Below are 27,691 nucleotides of genomic sequence, written 5' to 3'. Positions count from 1 at the left end.
TGCTCCACTGCCAACCAAGCGTCCATAGCCCCGGTGGAGTTATCCGCATATTCCCAAATGTTAGTTTTTTTAGTGATCAGATTAGCAGTATGGAACAAAAAATCAGAATGCAAAGTAAATCATACACATAACACACATGTACCCTGGGAAAACCTCCCTCTTGGAGGAAAAACCCAGCAACCAAAGATCTCAGATTTGATTAGATTAGGTATAGCAACAGATTACAATACTGCCCTTCTAGGGCATACAAAGAACTTATCTGAATCACAGTTCAGGTTAGATTTGAACAATTGCCCAGATTGTTGATTGTAGATCATGTGAGGGAGTTCGCTTGCCCTAGAACAAATGTAGCACAACTTGAAGTAAGTTCAGCAACGCTAGAGCAGGTTCGGCAGCCTTGGGGCAGGCTCGGCAGACCTAGGAGCAGGTTCGATAGACCTAGGAAGATGTTCGTCCAGCTAGAAGACAATTTCGCTGACTTTAGAATGTAGTTCGCTGATCTTTTGGAGCAGAACAGATCACATTAAGGTAGATGATATTCGCTTATGTTATATCACTTGTGACCTCAAGTCACTTCCTTTATATACATGCCCTTAGCCCTTATGCCTAGGCTAGCTTTGGCGCCAAATTACAAATTCACAAGTTACATTATAGGGTCAGACCCATTTATAACCACAAGTTCCATTTGCCATTATAGGGTCAGATCAATATCACAAGTTACATCGTTTAGGACCTGACCAATAACACTTTACAAGTTACATATTAATAGGTCCTGACCTAATGGAATTTACAAGTTACACAATATCCCAAATAGGCCCATACGCAATAAATTTTAAGGCCGAAGGTACCAAGCTAGGTCGGCCCAATCAAGGGATACGACCTAGCTATATTTTCAACACTCCCTCTTAGCTAGGGAGGATCCCTTGATTAATTAAGTTACATCATGACCATGCTTCATGGACTCTTTCCATGATATCCACCATGCATTTTCATACAGGATGAATTCAATAGACATCATGGACTCCTTCCATGATATTCATCATGCATACTTGCAGAAGATGAATCCTAAGTACATCATGGACTCTTTCCATGATACCCATCATGCACAACCGCAGAGGATGGATCCACCTTGCATTGCTCGTAGAGGGTGGAAGAGGTCTTACACCTCAAAGAAACTACCACCTTGCACTCCGCAAAGGTGGTCCCACCTTGCACTCCGTAGAGGGTGATCCCACCTTGCACCCCGCAGAGGGTGGAACAAGGGCTCTAACCTCAGACTTCTCTCAGAGAAGAATGCAATACCACCATGCCTACTTGCAGAGAGTGGAACGAGGGCTTTCACCTCAACCTTCTCCCGGAAGATTGCCTTAACCAAGGATATAGCTTCCTCTGAAACTGAAACAACAAACAAGCTCCCTCTGAAGCTGAATACAACAAGCTCCCTCTGAATCTGAACCTGATCGTAGTATCACCAACTAAGTTATGTCTCTTAGTCTTCAGCTTGTGATGCTTCCTCATAGGATGTCTCAAAACCTTCCTCTCTTGAATACAATCATCATCTTTATGCTCCTCAGTCCGTCCTGAAAGCATTTACGAGAGGTTACTAATAGTTCAAGACTATCATACATGATTCACTATCCAATGAATTGATAACAGCATGAAAAAATTCAAAAAATACTTTTCTTATAACTTAGTCCTCAACATTCTTTCCTAATTTCGCTTAGCAATGAAATTACCATCCACTTAGGTCATAATGAAGCATCTGATGATGACTGCGTGGCCTTCAGGCCTCGCCATCACTTATCATCTATCTTCAACTCAGTGACGACATGTAGGAGTTGCACACAAGGATCACTCAAAGCTGTCAACACAATGGACTGAAATAATAAAAGTAACCTTGATACTAATTTGCAACATTGTCAACTTGCACAAACCAAGTATCATGCCAATGTTGGGAAATACTATACCAAATTATAGCTTACCAAAAAAACACAGAAAATTATTGAATAAGGACATATCAACTTGGTAAGGGCTATTTTATGAAAGAGCAGATCTGTTAACTCAATCTGGCCAAAGAGCTAGGTCAGCCAATAACAAACTTAATTAAATTCAATGAAACATCAGATGTTCACCTTGCATGTGACTGGAAACTACATGTAAACTCAAGGAGCCATATAAACATTTATGATTAAAGGCAGCGATTCTCACCATGTTCACCCGTCCTTACCTACTGACTATTATGGCCTGCCAGAATAGTAGGGCCCCTTCAATCTTCCTCCTTTCTGATTTGTTTCCAAACTTGTAGGAAGTAATGACATAATCATCATAAAGATATGGCCAGGATGAGGGTACGACCAACTACATGAGAACTGAACCACCAGTCATTAAGCCTCTCAAACACCTCCAAAAACTTCCGATATACTTCACGAATCTGTTAATCTGATTATGCTAATATGAACCTCGCTTTGATACCATGTTAGTTTTTTTAGTGATCAGATTAGTAGTATAGAACAGAAAATCAGAATGCAAAGTAAATCATACACATAACACACATGTACCCTAGGAAAACCTCCCTCTTGGAGGAAAAACCCAACAACCAAAGATCTCAGATTTGATTAGATTAGGTATAGCAACAGATTACAATACTGCCCTTCTAGGGCATACAAAGAACTTATCTGAATCACAGTTCAGGTTAGATTTGAACAATTGCCCAGATTGTTGATTGTAGATCATGTGAGGGAGTTCGCTTGCCCTAGAAGAAATGTAGCACAACTTGAAGTAAGTTCAGCAACGCTAGAGCAGGTTCGGCAGCCTTGGGGCAGGCTTGGCAGACCTAGGAGCAGGTTCGACAGACCTAGGAAGATGTTCGTCCAGCTTGAAGACAATTTCGCTGACTTTAGAATGTAGTTCGCTGATCTTTTGGAGCAGAACAGATCACATTAAGGTAGATGATATTCGCTTATGTTATATCACTTGTGACCTCAAGTCACTTCCTTTATATACATGCCCTTAGCCCTTATGCCTAGGCCAGCTTTGGCGCCAAATTACAAATTCACAAGTTACATTATAGGGTCAGACCCATTTATAACCACAAGTTACATTCGCCATTATAGGGTTAGACCAATATCACAAGTTACATTGATTAGGACTTGACCAATAACACTTTACAAGTTACATATTAATAGGTCCTGACCTATTGAATTTACAAGTTACACAATATCCCAAATAGGCCCATACACAATAAGTTTTAAGGCCGAAGGCCACATTAAAATTTACCAAGCTAGGTTGGCCCAATCAAGGGATACGACCTAGCTACATTTTCAATACAAAGCCAATATTTTGATATTTCTTTTTCATTTTTTCATCTTTTCTTTCCTTTCTTTTGATATTTCATTTTATCTCCGTCAATTCCTTTGGCTCGTAGGTAGTGAAGCCTACTTTGGGTTTGGAAGTTCCAGTGGCGCTGAAGCAAGATGTGAAGTTTTCACTCACCACAACCTCTTCTAAGAGATCAGAATGACTCGGAGCAAAGGTCCAGATACCGTGGAAAACATAGTCGAAACAACATCATCATCCCACTCACAAACAAAGACTTCAAACACTTTAGGCCACCCAAAACCCTAGACCTAAGCAAAACCACACGAGTGGACAAGCTCGAGGGAAACTACCACCAAGGCCGAAAACCCAAAACGGAAACCAAAACCCAAAGCAAACAAAAGGAAAACAAACCAAAGGAAAGCCAAAACCCATAGGGGGAACGAACAAACAAACAAACAAAAAGTAAACCTAATCTAATAAAAACAAAAATTTCGAACGGACAATACTCACAAGACCTAAATATATACAACTCCTAACATGATTTCTCAGGATGCGTAGGAGTAAGGGCATTAGTCATGGTTCGAAGCCTTGCAAATTTATCTTTAAACTCAGAAAAGTAATCTTTCACAATACAAATCTTAAACCCAAGCAAAACTTCAGGAAAGATTATCAACTGTGGCAACTCATCGAGACCATGATCAATCCATAAACAAGTTCTTCCCAAACTTCCATAACCAAATTCATAAAGTTCTTCCCAAGTTTCCATAATCAAATTCATAACATTCAAATTCAGGAGCAAGGAAAGAGACAACTTGGTGGTTTTCGAGCATGGGCAAGAATTCTTGCATGTCATCCACTGCTTCATTAGGAGGTTGGAGCTGGTGATGTATCATCCCACTTGCATCTGAAATATGCAGATTGGGAACACACTCAATGGTGAGCAAACCGTGGTGTGAGCTAGATTTGAATGGGAACTTGGAAATATAGGACATTTCTCCAGCTAACTCCTTTTGAATATTTGATAACGAGTTGAGCCCCAACCCAAATTGCTCTTCATTCTCCACTTCTATCACGACAACTTGTTCCTCGATCGGCATCTCACGTATCTCAATTTGTTTTAACAATTCTTCTTGGATCTTGAGTAGAGGTTCAAGCACCGACCCGACTTCCATTTCATACTCCACTTCCATCTCAGCGGCCCACTGACTGTCACATATTCCTCCCCACCTCGAGCTGCTTATCGTTTCTTCCATTTGGAGCATGCACGGACGAACTTCTTTATCAAGGAGCATCTCTTCTCGCTTGGTTGTGGAATCATTGCTTGCATTTGTTTGAACATCTCCCATCGCTTCCTCAACCTTCGCCTCAACGGGTGTTCCTTTCCTCGGCATAAGGTACGCAAATTTGCTCTTGATTGAATTGTGTTGATTGCCCAGCTCAATTGTGCTTCCTTGACTACAAGATGCTGTAGTAATACCTTCTTCATTTGATGCCAAGTCAATTGGTTGAAGATGAGCATTCCACCACTTTTCTATAGTGTACATCTTTGATGATTCTTCCAACTCCGCTTGCACCTTAGCTTGGTGAATAGCCTCCCTGCATGATGGACATGTGACTTCAGAATGAGTGGTATTGTGGATCCTACACCAACATGGGAGCAAGATTCCCTCTACGCACAAGTCTTTCTCAATACTTAAGCCTTTCTGAACCATCTCCTTGAACCTCATGAAAAATTCACTTTCACCAATTGAAGCTTCAGGGTCCACTTTTACTGGTACAACTGGCTCATGTACTTTTGAAAAGGAAACTTTGCCTTGCAAGGCTAATTCCATCCTTGACAAAAATGGTGAACAATGCATCTCATTGTGTCCGCCAGTGTTATGAATTCTACAACTATTTCTTAATGCGAATTCAGACAAACACTGTGGATGTAATTGCACATTTAATCTCCACCAAAGTTGAAGGATATCAACTTCCTGCTCATTTTGGTGAAACTGCTCCATTGAGAAATCTTTTTTTGATTTTTGACATATAGGAGATCTAACATATCTCTGATTTGACACTTAAAAGCTCATACTGGTTCCGACCAACTTCAAGTTTTTCACTTGTGAAAATGAACGATTTGATGTTCATGCCCTCCTTCTAGCGCCAATTCTGTTGAGTGTGGAGGAGGGTTAAAAATGGCTTGAAATAAGCTCCACAAATTTGAAATGATAGAATTTGGAATTCACGTACTCACCTCCTAGCGCCAATTCTGTTGAGAGCGGAGGAGGGTAAAAAAAATGGATTGAAATAAGCTCCACAAATTTGAAATGATAGAATTTGGAATTCGCGTACTTGCCCTCCTTCTAGTGCCAATTCTGTTATGTTGAACACAAAATAAAGTTACCAATTGTCACTTCACTCTCTCTTGAACAAAGTTTAACCGTATGCTAAGATTGCGGAAAGTTCAAACGGCTAACTCCAAGGTTCCTGTTGTCATTTTATGACACCCTTGGTCCATCAGTGAGAACCGATCAAAGATATGTTCTATGGACCAGCGCTGCCCAGTTGATCAAGGAGAAAAGTAGTGAAATCATGGTTCGAAGTGTTGCTTTGTCGGAAGTTCCTTGGCCCTCTCTTTCTCTTCTCCGGAACTCCGGAACCCCGAGGTTCCGAGTTTCTTTGCCTTAGACTCTTTCTTTCCTGCTCCGGAACCCCGAAACCCCCAGGTTGGGGGTTCCGAAGTTCCTTAGTCTTCAACCCTGGAACTCCAGAACCCCCAGGTTTCGAAGTTCCTTGTCCTTCCACCCTGGAACCCCCAGGTTCCGAAGTTCCTTAGTCTTCAACCCCGGAACCCCCAGGTTCCGAAGTTCCTTAGTCTTCAACCTCGAAGTTCCTTGTCCTTCCACCCCGGAACCCCTAGGTTCCGAAGTTCCTTGTACTTCCACCCTGGAACCCCCAGGTTCCGAAGTTCCTTAGTCTTCAACCCCGGAACCTTAGAACCCCCAGGTTCCGAAGTTCCTTAGTCTTCAACCCCGGAACCCCCAGGTTCGGAAGTTCCTTGTCCTTCCACCCTGGAACCCCCAGGTTCCGAAGTTCCTTGTCCTTCTACCCCGAAACTCCGGAACCCCTATGCTAAGATTGCGGAAAGTTCAAACGGCTAACTCCAAGGTTCCTGTTGTCATTTTATGACACCCTTTGTCCATCAGTGAGAACCGATCAAGGATATGTTCCATGGACCAGCGCTGCCCAGTTGATCAAGGAGAAAAGTAGTGAAATCATGGTTCGAAGTGTTGCCTTGTCGGAAGTTCCTTGGCCCTCTCTTTCTCTTCTCCGGAACTCCGGAACCCCGAGGTTCCGAGTTTCTTTGCCTTAGACTCTTTCTTTCCTGCTCCGGAACCCCGAAACCCCCAAGTTGGGGGTTCCGAAGTTCCTTAGTCCTCAACCCTGGAACTCCAGAACCCCCAGGTTTCGAAGTTCCTTGTCCTTCCACCCTGGAACCCCCAGGTTCCGAAGTTCCTTAGTCTTCAACCCTGGAACCCCCAGGTTCTGAAGTTCCTTAGTTTTCAACCTTGAAGTTCCTTGTCCTTCTACCCCGGAACCCCTAGGTTCCGAAGTTCCTTGTACTTCCACCCCGGAACCCCCAGGTTCCGAAGTTCCTTAGTCTTCAACCCTGGAACCCCCAGGTTCGGAAGTTCCTTGTCCTTCCACCCTGGAACCCCCAGGTTCCGAAGTTCCTTGTCCTTCTACCCCGGAACTCCGGAACCCCCAGGTTCCGAGTTCCTAGTTCCTCTAGCCCAGAACCCCCAGGTTCCCAGGTTCCTAAGTCTTCCCAACTACGGTGACCCCGGTCTCCGAATTTCCCCAACTACGGTGACTTGCAACACTTCCGGATGGCGTGATCGACACTCAAAGCTTTAAATGCTCCGACAGCTTTGGTGACTTACGCACTTTTTTTGTGGAGCCACAGGGGTGCATTTAATGTTTTTGGCAAGATTTCCATGAAGGGAGGTACGGGGCCATGCTTGGTGACTTATGTCATGCCTGACTTTGGAAGGTTAGTCAATCCACCTTCACAGGATTGCCCTTTGTGGGTATGGCTAGGTTGCTTGCATGTACAAGTCAAGTGCATGCACTTCCCTGCACCTCTAGATTGACATGCAGGGGTCATGATCACCATTGTAACCTATTTTCTATATAAGGCTGTTACGCCTCATTGTAAAGGGTTCTCTCCGTGCTGCCTTGAGCTTTCTTATGCTCTTCTCTTCTCTTGAAGACTTGTAATCTTTTGCATTTCTGCAATTGTAAGATTGGCTTTTGGCCTTGAATTAATTAAAGATCACCATTCTTGCCTTTTTTCAACTTATGTATGTCGTGTATGCTTTCTTACCTTCATCATAGGTGCATGTCTTGTGGCTTTTTCTCTCCATATGTGCTGTGTTAACTTGTTTTCTGAGTGTGACTTGTGGGAATCCTTCTCCCCTCTTGACACTTAGCAAATTCTAACCTCCATACATGCTTTTGGGCCACTTATGCAATTGAAGTTTGTGCATTTCCAGGGTGTTTCAGTTAATTGCTTGTGTCATTTCGGTAGGGAGAGGAACCATCTCTTCTTGGTGCATCACCTCTTTTCATTTTAAGCAATTCTCTCTTCCCTTTCCTCTGCAAGTCGTTAGGATAAGCGTAGTAGTAAGTTTTGAAGTGTTGAGTTGGTTCAACACCTGCACCTAGATAGAGAAGGAAGCCGACCTTCTCCGGAGATTCAACCCCCTTGCGTAGGGTCCCACACCTCGGGGTTGTTTCCATGTTTCACAAGGTTGCTGAGTTGATAGCTCAGCAAGGGTGCAAGCTTTTGTGATAACAGTTTTTGGCACGCCCGGTGGGACTTATTCAATTCACATGCTAAGGATTTAGTGCTATTCTTAGTATTTTGGCCTTTAGAGGCAGTCATCTCTCAAGCACTTGGCGACTCTGCTCAAGGACCAGTTCGTGCTCACACAAGGTTCGTAACTCTGGGACCTCGGAACCCCCAGGTTCCCAAGTCATCGTAACTCTGCTTACTTCGGAACCCCAGAACCCCCAGTTTCCGAAGTCAGTGAGGCCATCTTACTCCGGAATCCCGGAACCCCTAGGTTCCGAGGTGCTTAGGTCCAGAATCTCGGAACCCCAAGGTTCCGAGCTCCCAAACTTCCTCACCCCGGATATTCAAGCTCCCAAGGTGCCGAAACAGTCATACTTCGCAACTCCGGATCTCCGAGCTCCCGAGGGCGGTTGCAGATTTCATGCCCAAAATTCATACAAGGGCGTCTTCTAGAGGTAAGTTCCAATTCATAGAGCTTCCATCTGCAGGCTCTAGAAGGAGGAGAGGTAGACCTTCATTATCACCAGTCAGGGGTGACGAGGTTGTAAACACTCCATCTCCCAGGTCTCGTTCTACTCCTCCATTTACAAGACCTTTTCTATCAAGGGCTCCCACCACTCATATCAATAGACCATTGTTTCACATGGCAAGAAATCAAGTCTTTGTTACTTCCAATGGGGGGAGTCCCCTTGTTTTGACTCAATGGAATGACATGCCAGTGGCTGCATTGAAGAGTATACCATACTTCAATGGTGAAACAGCTACTACACCCATTGAGCACATTCAAGACATTGCAAACATCTGCTTCGTCCATAACGTCACTCAAGATGATGTTGCTGTCAGACTCTGGGCCACATCTTTGAAAGGCAAAGCCTTGCAGTGGTATAGAGGGTTGCCGTCTAGCTCCATCCACAATTGGGACGAATTGGGGGAGAAATTGTGCAACCACTTTGAAGACAAAAGTGATCACCTATCACTTGTGGAGCAGTTAACTACGATCAAGAGGGCACCCCACGAGTTCATGGGAGACTTCAACTTCAGATTCCATAAGACATGGAATAGGATTCCTGCTCTAGTGAAGCCATCCCCAAATCATGCCTTCTTGTATTATCTTAGAGCTCTCAACAGCGATATAGCTGTCATGGTACAATCGATGGGTGGAGCCTCTTTACCGGGTGCATATGACATAGCCATAAGAGCAGAAAATTGTTTGATCCAGGTTGGGAAGATAGCTCCAAGGCCTCCAATGCCTCTCTTCCCAGAAGCTCCTACTCAACAACTAACCTTGGCTCCTATTCCCATGGCACCCGCAAGTCAATCGTCCACCCCATCTACGTCCTCTAGTGAGCTCCATGAGGTCAAGGGTCTATTACAAAACTTTGGCAATGAATTGGTGGCACTAAAAAAACAGCAAACTCGGTATAACAGACCTTACCAAGCACAAGGTCAGAATTATCAGCAAAACAGGCCACCCTTTCAAGGGCAAAACCAATGGAGCAATGCCAGGCCTTTGAATAGTGTGAACCCCACAAACACAAGCAACTCAAAGGCGATGGTTCCAATGCAAAATAACCTTGCCCAAGAGCAAAATTGGTGTCAACCATGTAATCAGCCACACAACCAAGGTTTATGTCAAAATGGAGGGTTTGCCCAAACCTTAGTGGTGCAAGATGAGCCAACCACTTCTGGCCAACAATATGAACCAAATCAGCCTAGTGTTGGTCCCCAGGCTCACTTACAAGGGGATTCTACCTTTGTCAATTAATAGGAGGCAGAATTCTGTGGTTTGAACCAAGCAAATGGTGAGTCCATGCTGCAGTATGCAAGGTCAAAGAAGAGAGCCATGGAGGCTACCTCACCTTCAACATCAGTCCAAGCTCCAATACCCAATGTAGCCATCCATGATACAAGCCAAAGTACCATGCAAGGGAACAAGAGGCATGAAGAGGTCCGAGTCGTCCAAAGAGCAAAAGTAGACCTTGTAGTCTCAAAGGGGCCTCTAAAACCAGCTGGTATCCCTTTTAGCATAGTTGATCAAATGAAGGCGGCCAACCTCAATGTCACTATGTGGGAGGCCCTTTCAATCCCATCCCAAAGGGATTTGCTTAAAGAGGCATTAAAGGATATCAATCAGTTAGGTGGTGAGGCAGCAGTCAGCGAAAAGGCAGCCTCCACCAGCTTGGTGCAGCCCAAGGAGGAAGAGGATTCAAGCAAGATCAGCAAGCCTCCCCCTTTCTATCTCTCCTTAATCATAGGAGACAACTTGGTTCACAACTGCATGATAGATTCAAGAGCTAGTAGCTTAGTCATGCCTAAGAAGGTAGCTGATCTTCTTGGCATAGAATATGAACCCGTGACCAAAGGGGTGGTCCAGTTAGATGGCACTTCTATTAAGACAATAGGGGTGGTAAAAAATGTGAAGTTAACCTTGCATGCATGCCCTGGTTGCACTGTCTTGCAAGACGTATCAATCATCTACCTCCCTCCCTTCTTTGCCATCTGCCTGTTTAGAGACTTCATCGCCAAGATAGGTGGGTACTTGTCTTCTGATTGGTCCCACATGTTATTTCGAACAAGGTATGGTACCAAGGTCACCATAAGGGCAGAGCCCATTGCCCAAAACCACATTGAGCCCTACACCCCTAGCCCTATAAACATGAATTGTACTTTGCATGAAGAGGGGGAGGAGTGTGCTGTCCGTGAGCCTGCTACTCTCTTGTAGGAGGTCCCTGATTGCCTATTGGACGAATGGGCCAATGCTTTTCAGTTTGATCCATTAGCTGAGACTGAAGAGACTGGGCTTGGCACCTATTGTATCCATGAAGAGGATACTCCTATCCCTAACCTAATCAAGACGCAAGGAGATTCAGAGGGGTTATGGAGCATGTTTTTTGATGGTTCAAGAAACAAGAATGGTGCAGGCGTCGGGGTAATGCTTGTTTCTCCTGAGCAGGAGAAATATTTTTTCTCTTTTAGGCTTCAATTTGGTTGCACTAACAATGTCGCTGAGTATGAAGCCTTGATCCAAGGTCTCCAACTTGCGCAAAGAAGAAAAATCAGATCTCTGCAAGTATTTGGAGATAGTGAGTTGGTTGTTAATCACATCCGAACCCAAAGCGTAGCAAAGAACAACCTACTCAAATCATACAAACACAGGGTTTGGGATTTGATTGAAGGATTTGAGGCCTTCAATATCCAGAGCATTCCTAGGGGTCAGAACGAACCCAAAGCGTAGCAAAGAACAACCTACTCAAATCATACAAACACAGGGTTTGGGATTTGATTGAAGGATTTGAGGCCTTCAATATCCAGAGCATTCCTAGGGGTCAGAACAAGCATGTTGATAGGCTTGCAGCAGTTGGTGCTCAGTTCGACATACCAACGCATGTTGCACGAGAGGAAGAGCAACACATCAAACTTGTTGTGAGGCCTGCTGTCCCGGACAATCAAGTGAATTGGCAAGTGTTTGAAAGCGATCAACAAATCGTCAACTTCTTGCAAAATGAAGCAGAGTTTTTTGCTAAAAATCAGTCCAAGCTGCAAGACCAGTATGGAGATCAAATCAGTCCAAGCTGCAAGACCAGTATGGAGATCAAATCATGCAGCTCAACTCCAACAAGTTGCTGAAAGGTCTAGTTACCTTAGAGGGCATTTTCAACTCAGATGATCAGTTGAAGAAGAGGATGAACTTGGCTGCAAAGAGGGGTGATTACAAGCCAGTTGTTGTTGCTGAGGGTAGGTCCTTGAACTTGGGCAAGGTGTCTTCCTCAACCGAGCAAGAGGCCTTCGTTGAGCTTTGCCAACAATATGATGACATAGTTGCTTGGACCTATGAAGACTTGAAGGGTTTTGATTCTAGCTTAGCCCAGCATACCATAGAACTAAACCTGGATGCAAAGCCAGTAAGACAAAAGCAAAGGCCAATAAATCCCAAAATTGAGCCACTAATGAGGAAGGAGTTGACCAAGCTCATAGAAGCCAATATCATCTTCCCTATCAAGCACTCCTCCTGGGTGGCCAACCTTGTCCCTGTAAGGAAGAAGAATGAGGAGATCAGACTATGTGTAGACTTTAGGGATCTCAATAGAGCCTCCCTTAAAGATCACTATCCCCTTCCCTCTATGGAGCAGATTCTCCAAAAGGTCAGTGGCTCAGAAAGATTTTCATTCTTGGATGGGTATTCAGGCTACAATCAGATCTTGGTCTAGGAATCAGACCAATACAAAACTGCATTTACTACTAAGTGGGGCACCTATGCTTATTGTAAAATGCCCTTTCGGCTAACCAATGCAGGTGCCACGCTCCAAAGAGCAATGGACATGGCCTTCAAGGGTGTATTAGCAAGGTTTGTGCTTGTATACCTTGATGACATAACTGTTTATTCGAAACATGCAGCTGACCATCTTGGTTATCTTGAGCAAGTGTTCATGAAATGCAGGGAGTATGGTGTGTCCTTAAACCCTAGCAAGTGTGTATTTGCTACTGATCAAGGAAGATTGCTAGGACACATCGTATCCAAGGAGGGTTTGACCGTTGATCCAGAGCGAGTGGAGGCTATTCTTTCTCTTCCACTCCCCAGTCACAAGAAAGGATTGCAAAGTTTCGTTGGTAGGATCAACTTTGTGAGGAGGTTCATTTCCAACCTTGCCACCATGGTAAAACCCCTCACTTCCATGTTGAAGAAAAACTTGGTTTTCAGTTGGACCAAGGAAGGAAGGGCTGGTTTTGAAGAGATCAAACAAGCAATTGCTCAGGCCCCTACCCTCGTCAATCCTAATTATGAAAGGGATTTTATCCTCTATACCTTCAGAGGAGAATCCAACATTTTAGCTGTCCTAACATAGCTGAACGATGACAAGTTGGAGCAACCTATTGCTTTCTTTAGTGAGGGGCTAAAGGACTATGAACTTAGATATAGCTATGTAGAGAAGCAAGTCCTCACTGTTGTAAGGGCATTAAAAAAGTTCAGGCACATGTTGTCCATCAACAGGATCCAGCTCTTAGTTCCGCATGCAAGTGTCAAGGATTTCCTTCTAAACAAGGATATCAATGAGAAGAGGGCTGGGTGGATAACCAAGGTCATGGAGTATGACATCAACATCAAGATCACAAAGCTTGTAAGAGGCAGGGGCCTATGTGAACAACTTGTCTCATCTCCTGAGACCACTTCAAAGGTTGCCCTTGTGTTACAAGAGGATCAACCAATTGACAACAACACTCAATTCAGTTGGGTAAGTGACATGACCACCTTCTTAATGGAAGGTAGATAACCCCCAAGGTCTGGACTGGACCAAAAGAAGACATTTCAGGTTGCAGTCCATTCCCTATGTCTTAGTGAATGGCACTCTTTTTCGAAAAGACTCCAATGGAGTCTTACTAAGGTGCATCGAGGAAAACCAAGTCAGCAAATTGTTAGAGGAATTTCATGATGGCTCTTTGGGGGGCCACTTCTCTGCAAGGACTATGGCCCTCAAAATAATGAGGGCTGGTTATTACTGGCCATTCTTATTCAATGACTCACATAGATGGGTGAAGAATTGCAAGAAGTGTGCTCTCTTCTCTGGGAAGCAAAGACTAGCTGCCCTATCCCTTCATCCCATCCAAGCAGATCAACCATTCGCCCAATGGGGTTTAGACTTCATTGGCATGATAAACCCACCTTCTAGTGCTCGCCATAAGTGGATCTTGGCCGCAACAGATTACTTCACTAGGTGGACAGAGGCAGTTGCATTGAGGGATGCTACTGAGGCCTCAGTATTAGAATTCCTTGAGGGAATTGTGACAAGATTCGATATCCCCTCCACCATCATATCGGACAATGCTAGGGCATTTGTTGGAACCTAAATCAGTTCTTGGGCAGTTAAGCATGGTGTATACTTGAAGACATCATCCAATTATTACCCTCAAGGTAACGGCTTGGTTGAATCTTCCAACAAGAACCTCATCAGGCCTTAGTATTAGAATTCCTTGAGGGAATTGTGACAAGATTCGGTATCCCCTCCACCATCATATTGGACAATGCTAGGGCATTTGTTGGAACCCAAATCAGTTCTTGGGCAGTTAAGCATGGTGTATACTTGAAGACATCATCCAATTATTACCCTCAGGGTAACGACTTGGCTGAATCTTCCAACAAGAACCTCATTAGGATAATTAAAAGGACAATTGAAGACAAACAGAGGGCATGGCACACTAAGTTGAGGACAGCCTTATGGGCTAATAGGATCACACCCAAGAGGACGATTCGTAACTCCCCTTTCATGCTAGTATATGGGAAGGAAGCAAGACTCCCAACTTCCCTAGAGTTACCCTCTCTTGAACTAGCATATCAGCTGGAATTAATAGAGAATGATGCCATGACAGTCAGACTAGCTGAGCTGATGGAGCTGGAGGAGGTAAGAAGTCAGTTTATGCATACACTTAAGACTCATCAAGAGCAGGTTAAGAATGTTTTTGACAAAAAGGCTACTAATAGGGTCTTCAAAGAGGGAGATCGAGTTCTCAAGTGGGATGCAGACAGAGCCAAAGGTGGGCGACACTCCAAGTTTGATGCTATCTGGAGTGGTCCATATGTCATTACTAGTTGCAAGGAGGCCAATGCATTTCATCTCTCCAAGCTTGATGGCGAAGTTCTTCCAATTCCAGTGAATGGGATTCATCTCAAGCCTTGCTTCTAAAGAGGATGTTGATGACTATGTAAATATTAGACTAGAGGTTGTTTTGCTTTCATAAGTGCTTATGCAGATGCTGCATTCTCCTTAAGAGGGTGTCTGCTCTAGTTTTCAGTTTTTCCTCCAAGTGATGGCACACACATGTTTGGGTTTTCCATGACTCAGTTCCCAATGGATGCTTAAGGCTTCTGGACTTCATGCTTAGTAGGAAAGCATCCCGCATAAATCGTCAAAAATGTTGTCATTTTATGACACCCTTGGTCCATCAGTGAGAACCGATCAGAGATATGTTCCATGGACCAGTGCTGCCTAGTTGATCAAGGAGAAAACAAGTGAAATCATGGTTGGAAGTGTTGCCTTGTCGGAAGTTCCTTGGCTCTCTCTTTCTCTTCTTCGGAACTCCGGAACCCTGAGGTTTCGAGTTTCTTTGCCTTAGCCTCTTTCTTTCTTGCTCCTTAACCCCAGAACCCCCAGGTTCCGAAGTTCCTTAGTTTTCAACCCTGTAACTCCGGAACCCCCAGGTTTTGGAGTTCCTTGTCCTTCCACCCCGGAACCCCCAGGTTTCGAAGTTCCTTGTCCTTCAACCCCGGAACTCCCAGGTTCCGAAGTTCCTTAGTCTTCAACCCCAGAACTCTGGAACCCCCAAGTTCCGAAGTTCCTTGTCCTTCCACCTCGGAACCCCCAGGTTCCGAAGTTCCTTGTCCTTCAACCTCGGAACTCCGGAACCCCTAGGTTCCGAAGTTCCTTGTCCTTCCACCCCGGAACCCCCAAGTTCCGAAGTTCCTTGTCCTTCTACCCCAGAACTCCGGAGTTCCTTGTCCTTCTACCCCGGAACTCCAAAACCCCCAGGTTCCGAAGTTCCTAGTTCCTCTAGCCCGGAACCCCTAGGGTCCCAGTTTCCTAAGTCTTCCCAACTACGGTGACCCCGGTCTCCGAAGTTCCCCAACTACGGTGACTTGCAACACTTCCGGATGGCGTGATCGACACTCAAAGCTTTAAATGCTTCGACAACTTTGGTGACTTATGCACTTTTTTTGTGGAGCCACAGGGGTGCATTTAATGTTTTTGGCAAGATTTCCATCAAGGGAGGTACGGGGCCATGCTTGGTGACTTATGTCATGCCTGACTTTGGAAGGTTAGTCAAGGTTCCGGAGTTCCTTGTCCTTCTACCCCGGAACTCCGGAACCCCCAGGTTCCGAAGTTCCTAGTTCCTCTAGCCCGGAACCCCCAGGTTCCCAGGTTCCTAAGTCTTCCCAACTACGGTGACCCCAGTCTCCGAAGTTCCCCAACTACGGTGACTTGCAACACTTCCGGATGGCGTGATCGACACTCAAAGCTTTAAATGCTCCGACAACTTTGGTGACTTGTGCACTTTTTTTGTGGAGCCACAGGGGTGCATTTAATGTTTTTGGCAAGATTTCCATCAAGGGAGGTACGGGACCATGCTTGGTGACTTATGTCATGCCTGACTTTGGAAGGTTAGTCAATCCACCTTCACAGGATTGCCCTTTGTGGGTATGGCTAGGTTGCTTGCATGTACAAGTCAAGTGCATGCACTTCCCTGCACCTCCAGACTGACATGCAGGAGTCATGATCACCATTGTAACCTATTTTTCTATATAAGGCTGTTACGCCTCATTGTAAAGGGTTCTCTCCCTGCTGCCTTGAGCTTTCTTATGCTCTTCTCTTCTCTTGAAGACTTGTAATCTTTTGCATTTCTGCAACTGTAAGATTGGCTTTTGGCCTTGAATTAATTAAAGATCACCATTCTTGCCTTTTTTCAACTTATGTATGTTGTGTATGCTTTCTTACCTTCATCATAGGTGCATATCTTGTGGCTTTTTCTCTCCATATGTGTTGTGTTAACTTGTTTTCTGAGTGTGACTTGTGGGAATCCTTCTCCCCTCTTGACACTTAGCAAATTCTAACCTCCATACATGCTTTTGGGCCACTTATGCAATTGAAGTTTGTGCATTTCCAGGGTGTTTCAGTTAATTGCTTGTGTCATTTCGGTAGGGAGAGGAACCATCTCTTCTTGGTGCATCGCCTCATTTCATTTTAAGCAATTCTCTCTTCCCTTTCCTCCGCAAGTCGTTAGGATAGGCGTAGTAGTAAGTTTTGAAGTGTTGAGTTGGTTCAACACCTGCACCTAGATAGAGAAGGAAGCCGACCTTCTCCAGAGATTCAACCCCCTTGCGCAGGGTCCCACACCTCGGGGTTGTTTCCATGTTTCACAAGGTTGTTGAGTTGATAGCTCAGCAAGGGTGCAAACTTTTGTGATAACAGTTCCTTCGTGCAACGGAGGTGACTCAGTTGGCTGATGGGATTGCTGGTAATCCAATGAGCCTTACATTTCGGTCGTTCTTTCACTTTTTGTTGTGGCTGGAACTTCATAATTAGATGTGGCAATTCTGTGATGCTTCTGCTTCAAATGGACTGAACTGGAATGGACTGAAATTAAAGGGGGAAGGGTTAGAGGATCTAAATCTACTCCTAAGTGCAATGATATCAATGGATAGTGCTCTGGTGGACAAATTCCAAATAAACCAAGCTTTGCTTCGCCAAGTTTAACTACAACTCCGCAAGAACCGGTGCATTCTTCTAAGGTCGTTGAAGGATTTTCAAATCGATAAAGTGCGTTTGAATACCCAAAACGGCGTAATCCAAATGACTGTCCACAACTGAATTTAGCACAGGTTTAGTGGCTCAGGCTAACTTTACATTGCAACTTACAATCAACAAGGTGCAAAAAGTATGAACCATGGAAATTCATGAGACACCATTACATTCTCCATTGAAATCAAAGCACTTTATCTAACAACTGAGAAAATAAAATTCTACTCCAAGTGAGGAAGGTGAAACCATGCAAGTCTTGAAAAAATAACTTAAGTGGACACCATCAGAGAATGATTTTTCACTGTTATTATCTCAAAACTTATCGCAACAATTTCATACAAATCTCCCTCCTTTACAAATGTGGGGGTCACCCCTTTATATAGGCCTCAGGCCATGATTACATGTAAAACCCTAATTAGGGTTTCACCCTAGAAGATTCCCCACTCAAGATGCAACAAGGTGGGAATCAGTAATAAATACCCCATCAAGCCCATATACAATTAATTACAATTTACAATCTTTCCAAAAATGGCACCCATAAAGCATTAATTAACCATTGCATTCAAAAAGTGACCACTATGCAATGAATGTACCCTCGTGCAAAAATCGCCCTTGATGCCATAATTGCACCATCATCTCCTGAACGTGACGGTTGCATACAGAATGAATCTGCCATAATGCCATAAATGTGAAGGCTGCATGCAAAGAGATGCTTCATTAATTCAGTGTGCGTTGACTCGGCTGCCACTTGGCGAGAAAACCTTGGAGAGAGAAAACTTCAGGAGAGAAGAATTTGATCCATGAAGAATTTTCTTGAAGTTTCTTGAACTTTCCTTGCTCTGGAGGAGATTTTTAATGATTTGCCACCATCTCCTATGTTTTAGGAACTTTTTCAAAAATAGGGTTCTAGGTTCCAGGATCCAAGAAAGAGTAAATTATCCCATGAATCCAGATCTGAAAGAATTTTGAAATTTGGATGTGATTTGATGCCCAAAAATGGATTTTTCAAAATTTTTTCCGAGGGGAATTTTCTCGTTTTGTTCATCTTCGATTCCTTCCTTGCCTCGGAATTTTCATGCCCTAGACAAATTTTCAGTTTTCCACCTTAGGCATGGAATTCCTTGTCTTGGAATTTCATCCTTTCCTTGATTCTCTTTGACTTAGCCATTTCAACATTCTTCCTTGCCTAGGGCGCAATTCCTCAAGGAGGGAGGAATTCATGATTTTTTACATTTTCCTTGTATTCTTCATTTTGGCGCCTTAACTCACTCATGGGCGGATTTTTACATAGGTGGAGGAATTCATGAATCTTTTAATTCCTCCCTGACCACTCCACTTTGGTGCCCTCCATCATTCCTAGGCGACATTTTTCGTTGGGGAAGGAATTCACTTGTTTTGCAATCTTTTCCTTGTCTCCCTTGTTTTGGCGCCCTCCTAGTTGCTGGGGCGCAAATCTACCTAAGCGAAGGAATCCGCAACTTTTCTATCCTTCCTTGACCACTCCTCTTTGGCGCCCTCCCGAGGAGTAGGGCAGATTTTTCCATGTGTGGAGGAATTCATGATTTCTTTTCTTCTTCCTGACTTTGGTGAATTTCTGAGCTTCTTTCGGATCAGGCTACCATATATAGATTTGAGGTGATTTCGCAGACAAAGACAAATTTCTCGAGCCTTGCACTTCAGGAATGGGCTTCCAATACTTAGCCAATTTTGATTGATTCTATCTGCTTTTTAAACCTTCTGGATTTAGAAGTAGTCATGAATGCTTGATCTTCATTGCTTGCTTGAATGGTCTTGCTTGAAATAAACTTTCCAAAAATAGAAACTTTTAGAACGTCAGCGTTAGACCCCAAAACAGGACACAGGAATGACTTACTATAAATTGGAACTTACTAAAAATAGAAATTGCTAAAAATAGTAAGTTTGATTTTTGGTAAAATGAAGACATTCCGGGGCTCCGTAAAATCCCCAAAAAATAGGAACTTTCTAAAAATAGAAATTTGCTCTGTTTTTGCTCAAATTTTAGTGGGAGGCTCCTCGAAGGTTCCTGATTCTAGTTCCATGTTCAGTTTTTCCAAAACCCTAGCAGAAACCCCTAAATCTAGGACTATAGGCAAAAACCCTAAAATTGTCAAAACAGGCCCTAGACATCACCAAAATCACTCAAACAAAAAGCAGAGTTGACCAATTCAACCCCCCAAACACTTGCAAAGCAAAGAGACTGGAGAGATTGCTGCGAAAAGACCCAAAAAACAAAGCCAAAAGACCGAAAGTGCCTAAAAAGAAGGGGGTCCCCATTTGCAATGGGGCGATGTTGTGAAAACGTCACAATAGATCCTTGCATCATGTTTCATCTATAAGCTTGTATGCATGCTTTTCTCTTATGGGGTTATGCAGGAAATAGTTTGATCAACTTGATAACACTACTTATATAAGCACATTGATTTTGCCAAGACTGGTTATCAAGGACAATCAGATCCAAATTTTTAGATGAGAGAATGCATGGTATATTGAATGACTAACAAGGATTAGAAATTGTTACAATTTCGTTTTCAAATGCAATCAGCCAAACCCTTAATCCAAACCTACTTATTAAATACTGTCATACTATCTAAGCTATGGCTCTAATGTGATAAAACACACACACACAAACACATACTATAAGAACATCATTAAGGCTGAATGGGGATGGGCTCAAGTGGTAAAAACATCCCTAGGCATATTTTTAGCTTATACTTTGTATATTTATACCATTGGGTGTTTCATATGCCCGATGTACCAGGTGAAGATGGGTTCAAGTGGTAAAAACATCCCTAGGCATATTTTTGTCTATCCTTTATATATTTATCTCATTGGGTGTTTCATACACCTAATGGACCAACTGAAGTGCACCCCTACTGTATTGGATGGAAAAGCTTAGCTTGGTAAAGGAAATTACTGAATCAAAAATAATATAATATATATTCTGCAGACCATTACATCAATAAGCCCTGATGTCTGAAGTCTTGTCTTACATCAATAGCTTTAATGTATGAACTTTTTATTTTTTTAAAATTATAGGAAAATAAAAAATTGCCACGTTCTCTTGCTTTCCTCACCCCTCACGAAAAAAAAAGCTAATAAATTTTTATTTGGGTGTTGTGAAGCACTGCCCAAAAAATAAGGAATTTGTTTCTTGAACCATGAAGGAGTTCATTGTGATGCATAAGAGCTAGAAGATCAATTTGATTACACCAAGGAAGATGTGGATTAGGAATTTCCATGAATTGTATGTTCATTGATAATGGAACATGAGATAACACAAGTGCTTGATGTGTTTTGATCTATGCTAACCATGATGTTTCATGGGTGGTCACTGGGTGGTCACTGGATTGGTTGCTTTCTTCTTCTTGGAATGTAATTAAAATTTTAACTTTCCTAAAATTTAAGTAAAAATTAGATTCCCTCCCCTTAGGTCTTGTGTGTGGAAACTTATTGTCTTCGAAAATAGGGATTTTGCAGCTACCAGCGATTACATGCATGAAGTATGATGTTTGAAGGAAGAATGAGTGCTTGGGGAACAGATGGGTGAGCAGCTATAACAACACCATTTTCTTTGTTATCTAAAACATCTGTAGCAACACACTGATGACCAACACTACTCTTGTTATTAAACACAAGTCTTCTCAAACTGATAGCAATGTCCTCTAGAATTTCTTCAATCTTTTTGCGGCCAGGTTGAACTACTCAAGCCATTTTCCTTGAATTGTCATTGACTTCTTTTGTTGAAATCTGGATACACACCAATTCATGCTTGGAAAAATAAACAGACACAATGATTGAGATAGAGACTTCTATTAGAAAACTACTCTTATTTATTTGCCATTCTTTTGGTAAAGGTTTTCTCAAACTACCTTTGACCTACTTGAAGACCCTAATCTTTTTCTTGACCTTACTAATTTTTCTGGCTATTGGACCTCTATCAATCCTTCACTTTTGTTTTTACCTTGAAAACTCTTAATCAAATGAACTAGGGTTTGGAAAAGATTTAGAAAATATAGAACAACATTAGGTGTGAATGTGAAATGAACATGGTCAAAACCCCTTGAAAAAGAGGGAATAAGCAATATCCACACAAGAAATTGAGCCAATCAGGAAAATCAGGGTTCTGGATCTCAAAGCATTGTTACTATTCAAATTCCATTTCATTGACAAACATGATTCAGTGAGTAATTGCGCTTATCAACCTCATCTTTCCATTTCAATAGTTTTTCAAATCAGGGCATGTGTGTTTTGAAAACAATAGTATCGATGCTCTGAAATAGCCCAAATGGCCTTTTGAAGCCAAATTACTGTTTCACTTTCTTCCTGTAGCATTTCTGGTGAAATAGGTGCCTTTGTCTGTCCAACTTTACTGGAGGAACTATATCAGTATGCTTAAATGAGGCAGAAGGGGCTGATGCTACACATGGCTCCTTGTAAAAGTTCTGCCTAATTGTAGATTTTGAAGTTTAAGAAAGTATAAATTGCTTCACTGAACTCTTATCTGCAAGCTTGGCATTTACTCTGTACTAGCGCACAACAGCTGAGGAATATGATTCTAGTCAACATGCAGAGCCAACATTGTGATAAATGCTTTTCTAGGCATCAGTTTCTGTTGATCCTCTGCACAGACTTTAGTTTTTGAACTGTCATTTAGTTGCAGAAGGCTTAGCCATTTAATTAGTGTCTTGCTGTATATAAAGTTCCTCAAGCTTTATTTAATCCAGAAATATAAAGTTAAAAGATGATTTCTATTTACCTTATGTTTTTTTCAAATTTTAAACCCCAAGATTTGGACCTCTTAACCAAGCACTTGAATAAATGGATCCTTTTCAATCCACCTATGTTTAGAGTGTAGATCAGTATGACACAAGTAAATGTTGCTTCAAATACAAACTGGTATTGTAATGAATATTATTTAGTGTAAACTTTGTTCCTCTCTTAATTGATTTTCAGATTTCAATAAGTTGCTTATGCATGTGTCTATCAATGTTGCGCTGCTAAACGTCACTTCTCTATTCATCTTGCTAATAGGGTTTCAACAGGAGAAAATCTAGGTAGTGGAAGTCGTAATACGGCAGCTGCACTTTGGATAGCAATGACAAAGGGGTATAGTCCATGGGATTACATATAATGAAATTTGTCTTAAGACAATTTTAGAGAACGCTTAATGTACCTTTAGGAATACACTCATAAAAAATTGAAGTGTCTTCTTTTTAAGCAAACCATTTACAACTTCCATATACTCCCAGTGGGATCATATATACTGAAATTTATCTTAGACGATTTCAGAGGATGGTTACTCTAACATTGGGAGTATAACTATATGCAAGTTGTAAATGGTTTATTTGAAAAGAAGAAACTTCAATGTTGTTTTCTCATGGATTGTATTGGATCTTCTTATAACACAAAGGGAATAATGCATTGTCGAATTTCAGGAAATGGATGATGGACGGTGGCTTTATGTGGATGGCTGTAGTTTAACTGATGATTTTCCATTTGAAGACATGAATTATGGTGATGGATATGGCATTTTCGCTGGTGTATTAAAGTTTCTCTTTTCACCTGAGGTGATTGCTTACCTTCATTATGCTTTTCTCCCATTTCTATGAATTCATATATTGCCTTAGAATTTGCAAAAGTAGTTTTGTGCTTAATGCCTGGAAGATTATATCATATTCTGAGAATTGAAGTATATGATGCAATTCCTTTCATGTCTTCTCTTCAAAATGCTGGAAATAATTGGTCATGATGTCTGAAAAGTGATATATATTTTATTGGGTAAGCCCCTATATTCACTTATATTGGCCGTCGGCATGACTGAAAATTTCACACAAGTTGAGTATCCACAAAATATTCAAATTTAATAGTTTATAATTCCAAATTTCAGTGACAATGAAGTGATCTGCCTCAAAAGAAGTGTTAAATCTCTACTTCAGAGAGAAAAATAAATTATAAACAGAATGAAATACAGACAAGTTCCTCATTGTGAATCCTTGTTTGGTCAATTGGTGTATTTTTAGTATTTACTTATGGTGTATTGTATGCCAATTTAAATGTTAGATCTTCTGCTCTAGAAATGGTAATTGATCCACGTGCCTCATCATGGACCCCAGTTTCGTCATTTGGTGTAGATTCACATTTACGAGTAAAATGATCCATTTCAAATGAAAGTAACTGCCTTTCTCCTAAATAAATAATAAAATCGAAGGACAGTTAGTGCCTCATAAAGGACCATAGTTTTATAAGTAGAAATGATGAATGCTTGTTTCCTGGGTTGTTTGCTTCTTTTATACGAGTATTGAATTGGCAATATGACATGTTCTAGTTTCCTTTGAATTGAAAGTGCATTAATTTATATTAGTAGGAACATATTGTTTAGGAAAGCTACTAGGCTAATAAATAATATTTTCAACAGTTAGCTGAAATTTCAGAATTTTTGATTTACAAAAACCATCTTTGTTGTCCTATTGTGTGGAGGATCTACTCAAAAACTGTCTATTGTATTTAGATTGAACATCAATAAATTTTTCATTGACCTATTTATTATTCGTTCATTGTTAGACATACCTAATGGCCCTGCATATTGAGATATGTATTTAGGAACATGAATAAATTTTTCATTAACCTATTTATTATTCGTTCATTGTTAGACATACCTAATGGCCCTGCATATTGAGATACATAAAGGAGGAGGTGCACAATTTTTACAAGTTCGTCGTCTAGCTCCAGGTTGAAATTTTATTGGCATCACACTTTGAAAAAAGTTGTCGTTTGGATGCAACCAAAGGACAACTTAATACAGCACATTTTCTTTAGGAATTGCTTGTTACAATACCTACTACAGTTTGAACCTAGCCTGTTTGCATGGTGAGGTTCCATCTTAATCACTCCACAACCCAACATACTGCATGCAACATTTATTTCTAGAATAATTTTTTACATATATAACTGACTCAAAATTTTACCAACCAAAGGTTCTCAGTCTTTTCCATCTTTGCATGCAATTTGTTATAATGATTTTACCTCATCCATGGAAATATGATTTCTACAGCTTTGCAATCATATTGTCATTAGTTGGAACCCCCTTGTGCATGCCAGTGCTGTTGTGTTGCAATCCTCATGTGATGTTCAGATAAAAAGACTGTTATTTAAAGAAGAGTGGCTGGGAATATTTGACAAACTGTTGCTAGATATTATTGATAATCAGTTGTTGAAATATCTATCTAGATTATCTTTTCTGTTAAAATAATGCACTTTAGAGAAAACAGAGAACAAAGACTTGTTTTGCCATATAAGTTTTTTACTTTATTGGAATATATGTAATGAATTTTTATAGTTCCCTATTCTATGAAAACATGCAATCAAGACTTATATTCTTAGTTCTGTTTTATCTCCGAGATCATTAATGAAATATCCTTATATTTCATTCAATCTTCATAGTGTCCATTATGGCTCTCCAAAGATATTGACAATCTTTTTGTACGTTTCATCATAGTAGACATGCTTATTGTGTAACAAAGAGGATTACAAGTTACATCAAGACATCACCTAACGATGATAATGGTCAACCTTACTTTCCTTGCTAATGTAGAAGTACTTAGTGTCATAGTTGAAAAACTTGGACTGGGCAATAATTTGGCACGTCCAAAAATTTTAAAAACATGGTACTTTGGTAAAAATTTGGGGAAAAAATCTGCAATAATTTGGCAAATTTATTGAACATTTGAAATACTTAACTCTAAACATGCAATTTAAAACTTTTGACATATATATATAGAATTAAAATATAGTACTGTTAATTTAATTATTTCAATTTATCAATATATATTTTAAATATATCTTCCTAAAAGAATACATAAATATCAATCTTATTTTATTTAAATAAGATTAATCTTATTATTTTATTTATTTATGGTACATATCAATTGTATTTTAATTTTTTATGTATAGTTAGGAAGATATTATTATTTTTTAACTATTTTAAAAATATTTATATTAATATTTTATTTAAAGAAAAAATTAACTTGTGAAATCTGTTGATATGAAAACATGAAAAATCCTGCAAGCGCCAAAATAATTCTTTCAAATAAAATAAAAATATTTCTTAGCCCTTTGGTTGTATAGAGGATAGTTGAGCTTGAAAGATAAAGACAATAGTTGTAGGTTTGAAACCTAAATTATTTAAGTAATTTTATTTTACTTTAGAATTATTTTGTTTATATATGGACACAAACTCAAATTTTTATTTAAAAATTATTATACTATATTTATTTATATTATTACAATTGTTTTATTTTATTACTTTAGATATTATATATTTATATGCTATTTTTAAATTTTAAATTTTTTTTTTCAAATATATATTGACTTATTTTAGTTTTAGTGTAGATTGTTATTATTACAAAATTTACACATAATTAAATCATTCTATCATAATGAAACACAACAATAAATAAAAATGAACTAAAAGGGTAAAAATTTATTCAAAACAAGAGAAGTACAAGACAAGAAGAGCCAACCGTCCGATAGAGAAAAGAACACTATACAACACTGTCTGTATCCATTAAATGATCCAACATGTGAGACAATTCTAAAAATAATTGCCCCCTATCTACAAGATTCCAACCTTGCATTCGATCAGAAGCCCATTGGGCCAGACAATCTACTACTGCATTCCACTCCCTAGGAATGTAAATAAAAGTAAAAGATTCCAAAGAGCCACACAACCTAAGAATTTATCTAATAACCAAAGCTAAGTGCCAATTGACATCATCAAGCTGCTACTTGTTTAGCAAAGTTACCACCACCTAAGAATTGGATTCACAAATAATCTTAATCCAACCAAGAATACATCACTCTACAACATAGAAAATGGCGAGAGCCTCCATGTAATTATTCGTATGAAGACCCTTGTAAATAGAAAAAAGAAACTGAACATCTCCAACGCTATCAAGCCCTACTTTGTCAATACCAACATGACTAGGATTCCCTGAGAAAAGCTATTAGTATTAATTTCCAAAACTCCTTTGAGGGGTCGACCCACCTTCTCGATTTATCTTTCACAAAGGATGTCTGTATGTATTCCTCATGACCTACCTACCATTTCTTCCTCCAAGAGAAGGTTCATTTCCTTGAAGAGTAAAATTTAACCAAGTGTAGATATCAACATCTCCAGGATCGACATTGCCAATAAAGTTAGTTTGTCGAGACAGTCTCTCAAAGAGAGTGAATAATTTTCAACAAGTGTTGAACAACCATCCTAGCATCATGAAAAATCCTTCGATTCCTCTCCAACCAAATATGCTTGATAATGAGAGTGGGTCCAAGAACTCAGATGACTTGAAGAAATGAGGTCTTAACAGGGGGCTTACCCTAGTGGACCCAAAACATAGCCAAAGAGGAGACATGCCAACAAGCCTGATGCCAAATGCTCCACCAAAAGTGCCAAATTTCCGTAGAGAAAGAGCATTGAAAGAATAGATGAGAGACACACTTATCACTATTACGACACAGAACACACATAGAGGGACCAATGAAGCCTCGTTTGCATAAATTGTCTCGAGTAAGACATCGATCCTGAACCACCAACCACATAAAAAGTTGCACTTGGGCCAAGAAAACTTGTTCCACACCTATTTCTACCAAGGCACTTCTAATCCTCCAAATAGCTATCTAACAAGGTCCAAGTACCCCAAATAAACATAGTACTTACTAGATGAGTCTCCACCCAGGCCAAAATATCCTGCCCCACCAAGGAGTTGCACTCATGAGAAGCAAGAATCTGAGTCAACTCATTGCTAGCCCCCTCCGACCCACTGGGTGGCCATTCACAAGAATCTTTCCATCTATAACCAATAGCCAGTCCTATATTCTAAATAGTCTTATAATTCACGAACGTAGTCCAACTAGCTGCAGTAAAAGTATCATAGAGTGGCTGCAAGTGCAGATATGTGGAAAGAATAAGAGGATGACCATCCCAAGAATCAAGCCAAAAAAGAGCTTTTAAGTAGTTGTTGCAAGTTAAAAAAGCCTATTCTTAATAACCTGAGCTCCTATTTTTAGAGTGCCAAATTGTAGAACCCCTTCCCTCCAAAGGAAAATAAGGAACATCCAAAATGTCAACTCCTTTTAAATACTTATGGGTGAGAATGTGAGCCCAAACTTGATTCGGATTGGTACACCATCCCCAATATGATTTAGTTGCAAGAACTTGCCCATTCAA

At 40.9% G+C, this 27,691-nt stretch overlaps 1 protein-coding gene across 7 annotated transcripts in view; it reads left to right on the top strand.

Annotated features, from left to right (window-relative positions):
* Positions 1-27,691, top strand: part of LOC131030418 (dehydrodolichyl diphosphate synthase CPT3) — an 85,965-nt gene that overhangs the window by 46,514 nt on the left and 11,760 nt on the right. For 2 of the 7 annotated variants that reach the window (XM_059209227.1, XM_059209233.1), the window contains 2 exons: positions 22,501-22,575; positions 22,905-23,036. Coding sequence is in view for 3 of the 7 variants with exons in the window: in XM_059209233.1 (XP_059065216.1) it covers positions 22,501-22,523 (23 nt within the window). In the remaining 4 variants the exon portion in view is untranslated. Of the gene's footprint in view, positions 1-22,500; positions 22,576-22,904; positions 23,037-24,030; positions 24,048-24,119; positions 24,536-27,691 lie in introns of those variants that run through there. The other 5 variants (XM_059209229.1, XM_059209234.1, XM_059209230.1 and 2 more) reach the window with 4 other exon arrangements.

Source organism: Cryptomeria japonica, chromosome 7 (assembly GCF_030272615.1).
Source record: "Cryptomeria japonica chromosome 7, Sugi_1.0, whole genome shotgun sequence".
NCBI classification, from domain to species: Eukaryota; Viridiplantae; Streptophyta; class Pinopsida; order Cupressales; family Cupressaceae; genus Cryptomeria; species Cryptomeria japonica.
The sequence above is the reverse complement of the archived record's forward strand: the minus strand, read 5'-3'. Positions and strand labels throughout refer to the sequence as shown.